This window comes from Doryrhamphus excisus, chromosome 2 (genome assembly GCF_030265055.1).
Source record: "Doryrhamphus excisus isolate RoL2022-K1 chromosome 2, RoL_Dexc_1.0, whole genome shotgun sequence".
Taxonomy (NCBI): domain Eukaryota; kingdom Metazoa; phylum Chordata; class Actinopteri; order Syngnathiformes; family Syngnathidae; genus Doryrhamphus; species Doryrhamphus excisus.
The window spans coordinates 571,065-587,507 of record NC_080467.1 but is presented as its reverse complement, the minus strand read 5'-3'; the positions used below and the strand labels follow the sequence as shown (position 1 = coordinate 587,507).

At 35.3% G+C, this 16,443-nt stretch overlaps 1 protein-coding gene across 2 annotated transcripts in view; it reads right to left on the bottom strand.

The window, feature by feature from the left end:
- thada (THADA armadillo repeat containing) overlaps positions 1-16,443 on the bottom strand; it is a 109,575-nt gene that overhangs the window by 29,951 nt on the left and 63,181 nt on the right. For both annotated transcript variants that reach the window (XM_058050294.1, XM_058050303.1), the window contains exons 30-32: positions 11,861-11,964; positions 9,286-9,368; positions 425-801 (exon numbers count right to left, since the gene is read on the bottom strand). In XM_058050294.1, the coding sequence (XP_057906277.1) occupies positions 425-801; positions 9,286-9,368; positions 11,861-11,964 (564 nt within the window). The remainder of the gene's footprint in view (positions 1-424; positions 802-9,285; positions 9,369-11,860; positions 11,965-16,443) is intronic.

Genomic DNA, 16,443 nt, shown 5'->3' with positions numbered 1-16,443 from the left:
CCCCTCCAATAGCTGTTAGAGTGGACGCCTTGCAAGTCTTTCCTGTGTGTGTGTGTGTGTGTGTGTGAGAGCGTTCGAGACCAAACGAGTCAACGCATCGCCAGCACGATTGACGTATAGTATTCTGCCGCGGCTAATTACCGACTCACGCAAGCCTCTGGGGGACGGATGTGGGAATTCAATCAATTTGCATGAAATGTCGTTGTGGTTCAGTGTGAAAATGTTACGAGCAGGAAAACTATTTCTGTCGGGTTGAACATTGTATGATGACAGGGCCGCGAATGCGAACGGTTTCGATACTCACAAGTCAGGAATGTGTAGTGGATCACGTGCACACACACGTGCAAAAATCTATAAAATGGACTCGACCCAAAACAAACAAATGTAATGCTTGAATGTTTTTGTGTTGCGTGTGTGGTCTCACCTTGGTCAGACATTGGGGGTGCGTTTCATGAAAAGCTAAGCATGTCAGGTTCCACAGGGTGGTCTCGTTTAGCCATGCGGGTTTCGCTTCCTGGTCTTCTTCCTTTTCCAGTCCGCTCAGGATCCTCTCCAGAGCCAGCTCTCTCACCTCATACAATGGGCATTGAAGCAAGCGCTCCAGGAGCTGAGACGTAAGCCGGGACCTTCCCCACAGCTCGGGGACGTCCACGCTGGCACTGAGGGCCACCTTGGCAAGGCTGAGCATGTACTGGGTGTTGCCGGGCTCCATATTGGCTGTGGCTGCGGGGTTGTTGGTGACCAGGGTTGAGGTCAATAGGATGGACAGAGTCTCCTGACGGAGATTGTTGACCTCGGGATCTGATACACAAACAAAAAACGGACATTTTCAGTACATACAAACAAACTACAGTGGAACCTTGGTTAGTGTCATTATTCCGTTCCGGAGGGCCCGACTCTAACCAAATCAATTAGATATAAATTGATATATATTGGTAATGGGTTTATTTCATTTGAACATGCATCAGATTACAATTGAGTGCATCCCATAATCAGTTCACAGTTCCACATGTCCAAAAGGAGTAGGAAGAAGCAAAGCTTATTAAATCCTACCCCTCCATATGGTACTTTTACAATCAGTAACTGTTACATTTGTTCACTTCCTGCTTTCGTAATATAGTTTAAATTTGTTTTTATTTTCTTTCTTTAAAAATTAAAAATTCATTTTTAATTTTTAATTTTTAATTTTTAATTTTTAATTTTTAATTTTTAATTTTTAATTTTAAAAATTAAAAATTCATTTTTAATTTTTAATTTTAAAAAAAAAATTAAATTTTTAATTTTTAATTTTTAATTTAATTTTTAATTTTTAATTTTTAATTTTTAATTTTTAATTTTTAATAAAAAATTAAGAATTAAGAATTAAGAATTAAAAATTAAAAATTAAAAATTAAAAATTAAAAATTAAAAATTAAAAATTAAAAATTAAAAATTAAAAATTAAAAATTAAAAATTTAAATTTTTAATTTTTACTTAAAATTAAAATTTTTTAATTTTTTTATTTTAATTAAAAATTAAAAATTAAAAATTAAAAATTAAAAATTAAAAATTAAAAATTAAAAATTAAAAATTAAAAATTAAAAATTAAAAATTAAAAATTAAAAATTAAAAATTAAAAATTAAAAATTAAAAAAAACTGTGTTTGTGGGCGTGTTTAATGTTGTTTTGGTGTGGTTTGCCCGACAGTGGGTTGTTTTGTTTGTGCATTTTAAGACTACTTGGAAAACTGTTCATCTTCAGGAGATTCCAAGTGGAGTTTCAAATTTCAGTCTTGACGGACAGCCAATCATATCTCAAATGTGAGGTGCTTTTCTCTCTATCATGGCATGTTTGACATAGGCAGCCCGACCTTGTTCCCATATATAGTTTTTACAATCAGTAACTGTTACATTTGTTCACTTCCTGCTTTCCTAATATAGTTTAAGGTTTGTTTTTTGGGGGGGGGGGGGGGGGGGTTGTACGAGGTGATATGGCCATACAGTGACATAATGGGTACCATATTTAAGTTTTTAAAAAAATATATTAATTTTTTTTATGTTTATTTATTTATTTATGTTAATTTTTTGTCACGTACCGAAGTACGAGGGGATATGACCATACAATGACATAATGGGTACCATAGTAACTGTCAATATAGTGATATAATGATAATAATAATAATAATAATAATAACAACAATACATTTGTTCACTTCCTGCTTTCCTTATATAGTTTAATGTTTTTTTTTGTTTTAATTTTTTTTTGTTTTTTTTTGTCCTGTACCGAAGTACGAGGTGATATGACCATACATTACCACTAGTCATCCACTGTACATATTCTTTAAACTAAAAAAATAATAGGAGTTTATAAAAACGTTCATTCCCCAGAGCAAACAACTGCGAAAGAAACACACAAAAATGACTTTGCGAAGTCAACACATGCAGACAACTGAAGAAGACGGTGTTCTTTGTGCCATTCTACTTTGTTTTTATAGGAAAGGTTGCGTCAGCGTCTGTAAATGGACATGGCGGTGCTAACCCAGCCACCTGTGGATGGACAGCCCTTGGGGGATTGACGGACACGCAAGTAAACACGCAATGGCGTGTACAAACATAAGTACTTCCTCTAGAATGGGATAGATCTCGCTTTGACAGCCATGTGTATCTCATGTATGTACACACACACACACACACACACACACACACACGGAACGCAATGCGATTCGATCTGGCCCTGCAGCAAGTCACAATGCGGTCTGACAAAAGGGCGGGAAATCCAACATTCCTGCAGAGGTGGGCTGGTCTACTGTGCAAAGTTACAATGGAATCTGATCCTCAAAGGGGGGGGGGGGGGTGCGGGGCCAAACAGGCATAACATTGTAAATATGGTCTGTTCATCTGTAGGCACATTTCAGACATTAATTTTCAATGCAATTCTACAATTACAGTTTGTGCTGTTTTTGGTATTCAGCACTCATAGCACTGCACGTTTTTAACCAATGAAAAGTGCAAAAAAAGTCATTCACATAAGCTGGTAATGATTTATAAACATATAATAATACAGGTAAACGTGCATCACTGCTGATCGAGCATTGAGATTTTCGCATTTTGTTCGACGGGACCAGACTTCCTGTGAGATGCAAAAGTAAAACATATATAGTATAATGGGTTCCTGAACCCACCACGGTAATTGTATTTCCAGCAAGTATGATTCCTTTTTTTAAATTGAATATTTTTGCAGTTTTGGCAGAGAAAACATGTTTAAAATATTCTAAATACATTTTTCATTAACATTATTAATTATTATATATCATTACTATTAATAGAAAATTAATAATAATGTATTATTATTAATAATACATTTATTAAATATAATTTATTAAAAAATGATTTAAAAATTTATATTAATAATAGAATTAAATTTATAATAACAAAATGTATTAAACATAATAATTTATAAAAATGTGAATTAAAACGAATAATAGAATTAAATGTATAATAATAAAATGTATTAAATATAATAATTTATACAAAATTGAATTAAAAAATAATAATAGTAATATAATTAAATTTATAATTATAACATTTGTAATAATTTATAAAAAATGAATAAAAATAATATTAATAAATTTAATTAATAATAATAACATAATAAAAATAATTTATTAAATATAATAATAATAATTTCATTTATAACGCACTTTACATCAAATGAATGATCTCAAAGTGCAACAGTTACAATAAAAGAATAACAGTTAACAGCAAGTGTCACAATAACACAATAAGAACATCTAAAATAAGTAGAGCAGTGGAGGTGGAAATGACCAAAGCCAAACTAACACAGCACAGTGAACCAAAGATATTAAATATGCATTAAAAAAATATTCAAGCTATGTAAAAGCTTTTCTAAAAAGATGTGTTTTTAATCTTTTTTAAAACAGTTTAATGTCTGTGGCGCCCTGAGATGATCGGGGAGTCCGTTCCACAGACTTGGGGCAGTTCGTCCATAGTCATATATGATTAGTAAACAGGATGGTTTGGAGGGGTCGTGTGTTAAAAATAGACATTTTTACTTTTTTCAGATTTTTTTTTTTTTTTTTTAATCTGTGAATGCTGAATTGTGAGAGATCCACCGTGCTAGTACAACATGTACATTCTTGAATAACGGCCAAGGGGGTCATTGATCTATGAACAATAACTTCTAATCACGTCATCTTTGTATGCAAGCGGATACTCGTGCCAGATGTAATGAAATTCCTTCATGAGATTCCTGAGATATCACGTTCACAAGAAGAGGCGGCACGGACGGACAACATGAGACTTGCTGCAGCTGGTGCAGATGCATTAACAATCACGGCGTTTAAACAAGTTACGCTGTGAATTAGCAAGACTACCAACTGTGTACAACATGGATGTGCACGTGTGGATACGTGAGCTGGTTTGTAGGAAGGTCATTAAAAACCATTTGCAGAATGTGTAGAGGTGTATGAAGTCGTACATGTGTGTACGTAAGTGTGCATCAGTAAACTTTGCGGCTCTCGACAAGCGCAGTCCACAACCCTGTAAAAGCCGGCAGTAAAGACTCGGCCGTGTCGAGCTGCAGCCTTGGCTAGACGTGTCCATGTGGGCTTACACGCCAGCACACAGCTGGAGTTCACATCAACTTCCAGCATCATTAGCCAAACTGTGAAAAACAAACCCCAGACACATCATGTGTGTTTGCATGTAGCGACTTTCAAGAAAAATAAATGTCAGCCAGCTAAAGAGTCGTGTCTATAAACACAAGTTGCTCCATTCAAGAGGTACTTTTAGCCCTTTATCCAACACTGTATTGTAATATCACATTTATAATCACAGTGGAACCGACAAAAGAGAGGCTTGTAAACCAAATAAGAAGAATTTTTTTAAGTTTCTTCAGTTACTTACTTTAAAACATTATTAGAAGGGCTGTCAATCGATTATTATTTATCAAATATTTATTATTTATTTTATTTTAATTTTAATGTTTATTTTTTAATTTATTTTTATTTTTAACTTGATTTTTATTTTTTGATTTATTTTTTAATTGATTTTTATTTTTTAATTTATTTTTTAATTGATTTTTATTTTTAACTTTATTTTTATTTTTTAATTGATTTTTATTTTGTAATTTATTTTTTAATTTATTTTTATTTTTTATTTTTATTTTTTTATTTTATTTTTATTTTTTATTTTATTTTTTATTTTAGTTTTATTTTTTATTTTATTTTTATTTTTATTTTAAATTTTTTTTTTAATTTTTGTTTAATATATATTATTATTTAATTGCATTTGTTCCATAGTTAACTCACAAATTATCACATTTAATCGCATATAGGAATACATTTTTATCTATAATAAGTAGGGGAAATGTCTTTGTGGTAAACCATTCAATGTGCAACAAAAACGATAATTACATCAAATTTTATGTAAAGGGAAAATTCCGGAACTATGGGCCATTATTAAACAATACAGTCAGCAAGCATATTTTTGTATTACTATTTTTCTTTATTAAGAATTTTATAGTAATTAAATTAAATAATTTCTTTATTAGCATATTAGCTCTTAAACTCGCCCACAAACGTTCAGCAAATAGAAAATGTGAGCGAGTGAGACCTCTCACACAGACAAACATTTTTTCGTTTATTTGCATCAGCGTTCATATCTTATATCTTAAAGCTTATGCTTTTTAAAAATGCCTTTTTCTTGAATAATTCAAATTTATGCTACTAAAATGATGTTATTTACCTCATAATATTACAATATTATTCCAGTAAAATGACTTATATAAATGTTGTTCTTCTATTATTTTGACTTTATTCTCACAAAATCTTTGTAGTTGTTTTTCTTTTAGTTTTCTTGTTAAATCAAAACTTTAGAACATGCCGAAGGCCAGTAAAAAAAAAAAACATCTGTGGGCTGTAAATGGTCCGAGGGCCGCACTTTGGAAACCCCATTTAAATGTTTCATTTTTTTTCTTTAAAAATTTACTGTATTTTAATACAACCAAATTCACATACAGCACAGGATAAAGTGATTCGTCAAAAATGAGCAATAATAACGGCATTAAAGGTGTGTAAGTCAAAGAGAAGGTGCTTATTTTGTTACGTAAGGGGCTAAGCCGGGTCCTGAATCTGTAGGCTTGTTGTGAGAAACCTGCGGTATTTCCACTGTCAAATGCAAACATGTGTTGAGCACATGGCCGAGCGAAAACACAAGTTAGTCACCCTCCTCTCTTTTCACAGCACTCAATAAAGTGGGTCAAAGGCGCAAACCCACCATCTGTCAAAGATTGCTCGCCTTTGGTTTCACATTCTTCCTGAAGAGACCCCCCCCCCACTGACAAGAGTCCGTGCACACGTGACACGCAAACGCAAACAACTACAAATCCAATCGATTATTATTTATTGAATATTTATTTTTTATTTTTTAATTATTGTTTAATATATATTATTATTTAGTTGCATTTGGTCCATAGTTAACTCACGAATAATCACATTTAATCACATTTTATAATCACAGCGGAACTGACAAAAGAGAGGCTTGTAAACCAAATAAAAAGAATTTCTTTAAGTTTCTTCAGTTACTTACTTTAAAACATTATTAGTAGGGCTGTCAATCGATTATTATTTATCAAATATTTATTATTTATTTTATTTTAATTTTAATTTTATTTTTTTAATTTATTTTTATTTTTAACTTTATTTTTATTTTTAACGTTATTTTTTAATTTATTTTTTAATTTATTTTTATTTTTTAATTTATTTTTATTTTTTATTTCTATTTTTTTTAATTTATTTCTATTTTTTTAATTTATTTCTATTTTTTAAAAAAAATTTTCTATTTTTTTAAATGTATTTCTATTTTTTTTAATTTATTTTTATTTTTATTTTTATTTTTATTTTTTAATTTTTGTTTAATATATATTATTATTTAATTGCATTGGGTTTTGGGTTTGCATTTAGTTTTCTTGTTAAAGCACACCTTTAGAACATGCCGAAGGCCTGTAAAAAAAAAAAACATCTGTGGTCTGTAAATGGTCCCAGGGCCGCACTTTGGAAACCCCACTTAATTTTTTTTTCTTTAAAAATTTACTTTGCATAAAAATATGGGACTGTTCACATCTTTGTAGACTTATTTTCCCCCTGTATGATACTGTATTTTAATACAACCGAGTTCAAATACAGCACAGGATAAAGACATATACACAGACATATAAACGGGGCACTTCTCTGAAGAGTATTTAGGCGTGACCTTTGGCAACAGTCGGTCTAGAAGCAGCGTACCGTGCACAACCGTGCCAGCGCACGTTGCAAGGTCATCTGTTTTCATTCACAGCAAATGGAAGGAACACGGTTGTTGCTTTTTGAGCTCATACACTGTAGATCCCTATGTCAACATCACATAAGCGACGCGACTCTTAAATCACGTTTAAAAACACTGAACAACAAGAAAATACTTGTGAATTTGCCACAGAGTGGTTGCATCTTCTGCTGTTGTCACCACTTGATCGTCACCTCGTCTTCCTTTATTAAATCTAGAAACTTTTGTTGTGGTTGGCCGTACTTTCTCTTCCCAGTGCAGCTGCTCCTCCGGCTAAGTATGACTTCCATTCCTTGGCTGTTGTAAACTGATGTAAGGTGAGTTTTGGTGTAAGTCGGATCTTACACCTAATAAAAACCCAATTGGCTCCTAAGTCGCTTAAACTATACACAGACCCATGAAGGACATAAAATACGGTAATGCAACACTTAATACAAGAATTAAATAAACACATAAAAGTCTAAGCACAAGCAATCTTTTTCCATCTCAATAATAAGACCACTAGACAGCTGGATTATTACTGTCACTTTCACAGGATCAGATCCTTTAATATATTCAAGGATAATAGTAATGGTTTGATTTCATTTGAACATGCATCAGATTCCAATTGAGTGCATCCCATAATCAGTTCCCAGTTCCACATGTCCAAAAGGAGTAGGAAGAAGCAAAGCTTATTAAATCCTACCCCTCCATCTGGTACTTTTACAATCAGTAACTGTTACATTTGTTCACTTCCTGCTTTCCTAATATAATTTAAGGTTTTTTGTTTGTTTGTTTTTTAATTAATGCACCTTGTACTGAAATACGAGGTGATATGACCTTCTCTTGTAGAGAAGTATTGGATGACTTTTTTAGCTAATTGGTTATTTTTAGCCTTATGCATTATTTTAGGTTTAGGTAGTTTGAAGATGAACTATATCAGCAAGTTGAAGTATTTGTGATTTTACAAATAAGGAGTTAGTATGTTCTCTGTAGGCGGCATTATGAATTATCCTTACTGACCTTTTTTGCAGTACATGTAGCGAGTGAAGATTGCTTTTATAGTTTATTTATTTTCTTTTTTTATTCATTTCAAATTTTTGATTTCAAATTTTTAATTTTTAATTTCAAATTTCAAATTTTTAATTTCAAATTTCAAATTTTTAATTTCAAATTTCAAATTTTTATTTTTAATTTCAAATTTCAAATTTCAAATTTCAAATTTTTAATTTTTAATTTTTAATTTTTAATTTTTAATTTTTAATTTTTAATTTTTAATTTCAAATTTTTAATTTCAAATTTTTAATTTCAAATTTTTAATTTCAAATTTTTAATTTCAAATTTTTAATTTCAATTTTTTTATTTCAAATTTTTTATTTCAATTTTTTAATTTCAAATTTCAAATTTCAAATTTCAAATTTCAAATTTTTAATTTTTAATTTTTAATTTTTAATTTTTAATTTTTAATTTTTAATTTTTAATTTTTAATTTTTAATTTTTAATTTTTAATTTCAAATTTCAAATTTCAAATTTCAAATTTCAAATTTTTAATTTTTCATTTTTCATTTTTCATTTTTCATTTTGTAAAAAACTGTTTGTGGCCGTGTTTAATGTTGTTTTGGTGTGGTTTGCCCAACAGTGGGTTGTTTTCTTTGTGCAATTAAAAAAAAAAAACATTGTTGATCCACCACGTCCTCATTTTAAGACTACTTGGAAAACTGTTCATCTTCAGGAGATTCCAAGTGGAGTTTCAAATTTCAATCTTGACGAACAGCCAATCGTATCTCAAATGTGAGGTGCTTTTCTCTCTATCATGGCATGTTTGACATGTTCAACAGTCCGACCTCATTCCCATATATAGTTTTTACTATTTTTAGTTTCATAGAGCCATTGTGCTCACCCTGCTGATCTTGTAGTTGTATTACATTTGTATTGAAACTGAGTACTTATGAGGTACATATAAAAGATTCTCTCCAGATCTACTCACCACACAAAAGACTCATCTTTGGCCCACACAGGCAGACCAGCACATCCAGAAAAGCTCCTCTGGTGACCACACAGCTGTTCTCTCTGAAATGAGTCCAGAAAAATACGGAAATAACCCATCTTGTTTAATAACACACAAGATCAAATATGGCACTTTTTTTTTTATTCTGGACCTCATGGAAATGAATCAGAACATATAATAAAGAATAGGGTCTCCTGGGATCAGCAGCAAAACAATTCTAAAAATACTTCCTGTTTATGCACTTGTAGTTTGTCCTTGTGACGCAATCATCTTTCATCAATCATCCCCAAGCAGACAATGGTGGCATTTCATTACAAAATGATGACATCTGCTTCTTCTGCTGTGTTTAGGTGAAGCAACTTGTGTGGGCACGGTGTGTTTATGTGCGGACTCAAACCAAGAGTCTAACCAGGTTACTGTGAATGCCCACAATTGTGTGAGAACAAGGGAGAGACGGCGTATGAGCGTCACGTCACGTTTTCATCCGGGAGATATTAAAAAATAAACACACACACTTCACACACACACCCTTAAAGCGTGCTTAGTTCAGGAACCTACTAAAAAACAAGATAAAACATCAGCTATAACAGCCTTTATGTAATATTCATTCATTCATTCATTTTCTACTGCTTATCCTCACGAGGGTCGCGGTGGGTGCTGGAGCCTATCCCAGCTGTCTTTGGGCGAGAGGCGGGGTACACCCTGGACTGGTGGCCAGCCAATCACAGGGCACATATAGACAAACAACCATTCACACTCACATTCATACCTATGGACAATTTGGAGTCGCCAATTAACCTAGCATGCATGTTGTTGGAATAATTTTACTTTATTTTAGTTTTATTGAGTGCAAGATTCATTGTTGTACACCCCCCCCTCAAGTGCACATTCATTCATTCATTCTCTACCATTTATCCTCACGAGTGTCATGGGTATGCTGGAGCCTATCCCAGCTGTCTTCAGGCGAGAGGCGGGGCACACCCTGGACTGGTGGCCAGCCAATCACAGGGCACATATAGACAAACAACCATTCACACTCACATTCATACCTATGGACAATTTGGAGTCGCTAATTAACCTAGCATGTTTTTGGAATGTGGGAGGAAACCGGAGTACCCGGAGAAAACCCACGCATGCACGGGGAGAACATGCAAACTCCACACAGAGATGGCCGAGGGTGGAATTGAACCCTGTCATTCACCATTAGTCGGTAATAATTTATAAATATGTTATAATACAGTTAAAAAGCCCACAATGGTTATATATGTCTTCATGCTTCATTGTTAATGCAAGCTTTGCACTTTGTTCGGCTGTCCTTGAATGCACCACAGTTGCTGCGAGACACAAAATGTCAAACTCGTATCCAACAATGTGGCCTCAAACCTTGCAAAGAGGTGAATAAGATGCCACTTTTATAGCCTGTTTATTTCCATCCTATTGCAAATGTTGATCCACAATCAGAGGGGAATGTTTACATCAAGCTAGCGGGGGGGTTTAGAGGGGAAGGAATGAGTCTTGTGTTAAAAAAAAATAGAACTTTTTATAGGTGTAACAATTACTACGTGATTTGGTAGGCAAGGAACGTAACTCCCACAAATAGCGGGGATGTACTGTACTGCAGGTCTCTATTATAAATATTATAAATATATAAAAAATATAAAGTAAATATATAAAAAATATAAAATAAATATATAAAATATATAAAATAAATATATAAAATATATAAAATAAATATATAAATATAAAATATATTTAAAAAAATATATAAAATATATATATAATATATATGTATATATATAAAAAATATATAGAAAACAATCATGTCAGTTAAATGTAACCCTTCTTGCCACTGCTGACTTCATGGTACTTTATTATTTTATTTTTTAATAGTGCACTGCTGACTGGTTAATGACAATGAATCAGCACCTCTATTGTAGTCGTGCATTCATTTTGCTTTAAAATCACACACAATCGATTTATTCCTAACCGTTGATTCATGGATTATTATTCCACTTCCAAGACTGGACAAGTGTCGAAACCGTAGTCATCAGACTGTGTGTCATCCTTTCATCTAAGTGCTGCATGATCAAATTAAAAAAAAAAAAAAGCGCTGGCTGCTCCGGTGAGCAAGAATTCACTTTGTCATCCTAATTAAGACTCATCAGTGTAACCATGCAAAACGAGCAGGACTACTGTTGCTAACCCAGCGACCCGGTGTGCTCTGCTGAAGGCTTCAGCACATGAGATGAATGGAGACCCGGTGCTGACCTCAGCAAGGGAATAAAAAGGAGGCAGGGGGTGGTAATCTGTGCCCCATCTCAAGACCTCAATTTCGGGTGAGAGGTCCAGAGGTAGAGTACGGGGTAGTAAAGGGAAGGGGGCGGGGGGGGGGACCAACCAGGACAGCAGGCAGCCTCTTTGAAATTGAAGCCCGGGCAGGACATGAAGCGGACATGGTCGGGGAGGGAATGAGCGTCAACACAAGGAGCTATTCTTCTGCCGGGGGGGGAGGAACGAGGGATGCTTATCTGCACATGCGTGTGTCTAAGATTACCGAGAGGCGAGCCACATGCGCTGAAGGACAGCCTCGCCGATTCCGTTCTCGGCTGGCGGGGGTCTGTGTGACTCACTCCGGTAGGACTGCAGAAGAAACAGCACCTGAATAAACAACAAAAGTACGCATGTTGTAAACATAAATTACGCAACGGTCAATTAAGTTCCTCCTTTTATCCAGATGATGTTATGTTACTAAATGTATGGGCTTACTCCATTCAGTGTGATGGGTTACATGTTATTACATCAAACTTGGCGTACGTACAGTATGATGCTGCCATTCCTGCCACGAGACATTGACCAATGGTAATGGTAATGGTAATGGTAATGGTAATGGTTTTATTTCATTTGAACATGCATCAGATTACAATTGAGTGCATCCCATAATCAGTTCCCAGTTCCACATGTCCAAAAGGAGTAGGAAGAAGCAAAGCTTATTAAATCCTACCCCTCCATCTGGTACTTTTACAATCAGTAACTGTTACATTTGTTCACTTCCTGCTTTCCTAATATAGTTTAAGGTTGTTTTTTTGTTTTGTTTTGTTTTGTTTGTTTGTTTTTTTTTGGGGGGGGGGGGGGGGGTTGCACGTACAAGGTGATATGACCATACAGTGACATAATGGGTACCATATTAAAGTTTAAAAAAAAATAGTAATTAAATTTTTGTAATGTTTATTTATTTAGTTATTTTATTTTTTTGCCACGTACGGAAGTACGAGGTGATATGACCATACGATGATATAATGGGTACCCATAGTAACTGTCAATATAGTGATATAATGATAATAATAATAGTAATAACAATACATTTGTTCACTTCCTGCTTTCCTAATATAGTTTATGGGTTTTTTTTTGTCCTGTACCGAAGTACGAGGTGATATGACCATACATTGCCACTAGTCATTAAATCCTTATTAAATTGTACCCCTCCATCTGGTACTTTTACAATCAGTAACTATTACATTTGTTCACTTCCTGCTTTCCTAATATAGTTTAAATTTGTTTTTAATTTTCTTTCTTTATTAATTTCAATTTTAATTTCAATTTTATTGTATTTTTAATTTTTAAAAAAGGTTGTTGTTGTTGTTTTTTTTAAATAATGTACCTCGTACCGAAGTACTAGGTGATATGAGCATCCAATGCCATAATGGGTACCATAGTAAGTGTCAATATAGTGATATATATAGCACATCATGACTGGTTCAAGACTCTTCATCCTTGTATTTAGCAAACATCAACTGCTTGTATTGTTTCTTGAATTGGCTCATCGTTGTGCATTGTTTGATTTCCTTACTCAATCCATTCCATAGTTTGATTCCACATACTGAAATGCTATGAATGAACTCCAATGAACTGCTCTGCTGGGAATAAACAGTTGCTGTTTATTTTTAAATTGTATATTTCTTAGCTATCTTTTGAGTGATAATTTGCTGTGTGATGATTTTAGCCTTCTATCTAAGATGACTTTTCCAATGGGTTGGTAAGCGTATAGCTGGTCCTCACGGACTTGTGTGCGCCACAATGTATTTTTATGATGTGGACATTTTTTATATATGTACAAATTTGTTTTCCTCTCTAAATTTAGTGGGTCAAATATTTTTTTCTGGCAACCGTATTAAAAAATGATCAACGTTCAGTCATTGTTTCCTGCTACAATGTGCGCATATATTCAACACAAGATAGAATGCTCAAGTTACGTGACATTGTGTGATGCTCCGGTGGTTGGGAGTGTTGAAAGGCCAGGATACTGGATAACTGGCTGACTGGCTGGGTGGCTGGCTGGCTGGCTGGGGTGTATATTCTGGGCCTTGGTAAGTATACTCTTTAGGTCTGGGCCATGGCCACAGACCAATAGGAAGCCATTCATTACACTATGCAGGGAAGGCAACGTGGGGGAAAACCAGGCTGACCACGTAGCACCGAGCCTGGCCTGCCCCTTCTGTTCTCCTGCAGTCTCCACACCCAGGCAACACCCACTGGCTCACAAAAACAGCATCCACACTCCTTGGTCCCGCTTCCTCTCGCTGTCATTTGCAAAAGGGCTTTTCCATTACAAGGAGCCAGTGTCAAACGGAATCCCAAACCAAATACTGAAGCATACGACTGTTTTCGCTACTGGAAATATGCTACTGGGGGATGGATGGCTTACACACACATGGGCCAACACTGGCCCGTTAAGAATTTTCAATCAAGCCCACCAAACATTTTCAAATATTTTAAAAAAATTTACATTGTCATTAACATAATAATTGGTCCAATGGTTCCTAAAGTTAGATTCTATGAGCATTCCAGTGATACACAGGTCATTACGGTAATCATAGGCACTGTGTCACTGAACACAAAAGAGAGTAGGTGCGGGTCCGTTCATAAAAGTAGTGTGAGCCCATGTGCAAGCTTTCTATGACACTTGCAGCAGAAAATGCATCATTACCAAAATATATAATTACTTATTAGCAGTGCTGGATTTGCCTCATTCAATCTCCTCAATCATCTCAGATATTGTTCTTGCTCTGGTATGTGGAGTCATCAGAAAATGTTACAATCAGTTAAAAATTGTTGCTATAAGAGCACTGAAAAAGAGCAAGTAACTTGCTTTTGTGGTGCAAAATGACTGGTCGCCAGCCAATCACAGGGCACATATAGACAAACAACCATTCACACTCACATTCATACCTATGGACAATTTGGAGTCGCTAATTAACCTAGCATGTTTTTGGAATGTGGGAGGAAACGGGAGTACTCGGAGAAAACCCACACATGCACGAGGAGAACATGCAAACTCCACACAGAGATGGCCGAGGGTGGAATTGGAACTCTGGTCTCCAAGCTGTGAGGTCTGCGCGCTAACCACTCGACCACTGTGCAGCTGAGCTGGATAATTCATTCATTTTCAAGCGATTTTCCTCACGAGGGTCGCGGGGGGTTCTGGAGCCTATCCCAGCTGTCTTTTGGGCGAGAGGCGGGGTACACCCTGAAATGGTGGCCAGCCAATCACAGGGCACATATAGACAAACAACCATTCACACTCACATTCATACCTATGGACAATTTGGAGTGGCTAATGAACCTAGCATGTTTTTGGAATGTGGGAGGAAACGGGAGTACTCGGAGAAAACCCACACATGCACGAGGAGAACATGCAAACTCTACACAGAGATGCCCGAGGGTGGGATTGGAACTCTGGTCTCCAAGCTGTGAGGTCTGCGCGCTAACCACTCGACCACTGTGCAGCTGAGATGGATAATTCATTCATTCATTTTCGAGCGCTTTTCCTCACGAGGGTCGCAGGGGGGTGCTGGAGCCTATCCCAGCTGTCTTTTGGGCGAGAGGCGGGGTACACCCTGGAGTGGTCGCCAGCCAATCACAGGGCACATATAGACAAACAACCATTCACACTCACATTCATACCTATGGACAATTTGAATGTTTTTGGAATGTGAGAGGAAACCTACGCATGCACGAGGAGAACATGCAAACTCCACGCAGAGATGGCCGAGGGTGGAATTGAACCCTGGTCTCCTAGCTGTGAGGTCTGCGCGCTAACCACTCAACCACCGTGCCGCCCAAAACTACACTTATTTTCTATAAAATGTATTTTTTGTTAATATTGGATGGCTGGAATGGATTCATTGAATTTACATTGGATTTTGCACATTTCCGTTGGCCATCTCAAGAGTGCATAAGGCCTTCAATAAATGCCAATAAGTATAAAAAAAAACACACAATGAAACCTCTTCTCTCCAGTGAGAGGTTTAAGTACTTGTATGTGAAAGTGTATTTCTGTATGTGAATCTGTGTTGCAACAAACCTTAATCCTTATTTTGGCCTGGTATAAATAGTGGTGGTGGATGTGAGCTCCGTTCAGACTCTGTTATCAGCCTGCCCTGCTGTCCCTCCTACTGCCGCAACCACAGACTGACCACATGATGCAGTCAGAGTACACACACACATACACACACATACACACACACACACTTGTGTGAGTGCAGTGCGAGAAATCAAGTCATGGCTTGGTTCAGAAAAGCGTACGCACTCCAGCTCATAAATTGGCATTCACATAAAACCAAAGCGATGTCGGGCAAAGTGTGGACGCACCCAATTAGGCAAAAAAGACTCCAATAAAGAAGTAAACAAACTTACTCTTGACTGAATTTATGCTGAAAAAAAAACATACCCAGTGAGTTTTTGGTTTTAACATGCACAGCTAAACAACTTAAGGGTGTGTGTCGAGTCATGTATAATTGTGTTATTGTAAAAAAAACTCAGCGGCTGTTATTTCCAGGTATTTTTCCAACACGGGTATGCAGTTGTGCGTCAGTGGAATTATTAAATTACTGATCACTTGTAAACTAAATTGGAGCTCCAAGAAATCATGGAATGGATTCCAAGTTGTAATTGACTTCAACTAAAAGTTGAATTTACGACGACTTCTAAATGCATATGAATGACTCACATCACAGTGCAAGAGTCGTTAATAGTTGGCGAACGTCTGGCCATTTGAACAGAAAAAACAACTACTTTGTAGAGACTGAAAGCTTTTTTAGAGATGAAGTTAAATGAATAATGGTACCAACACTGAATGGC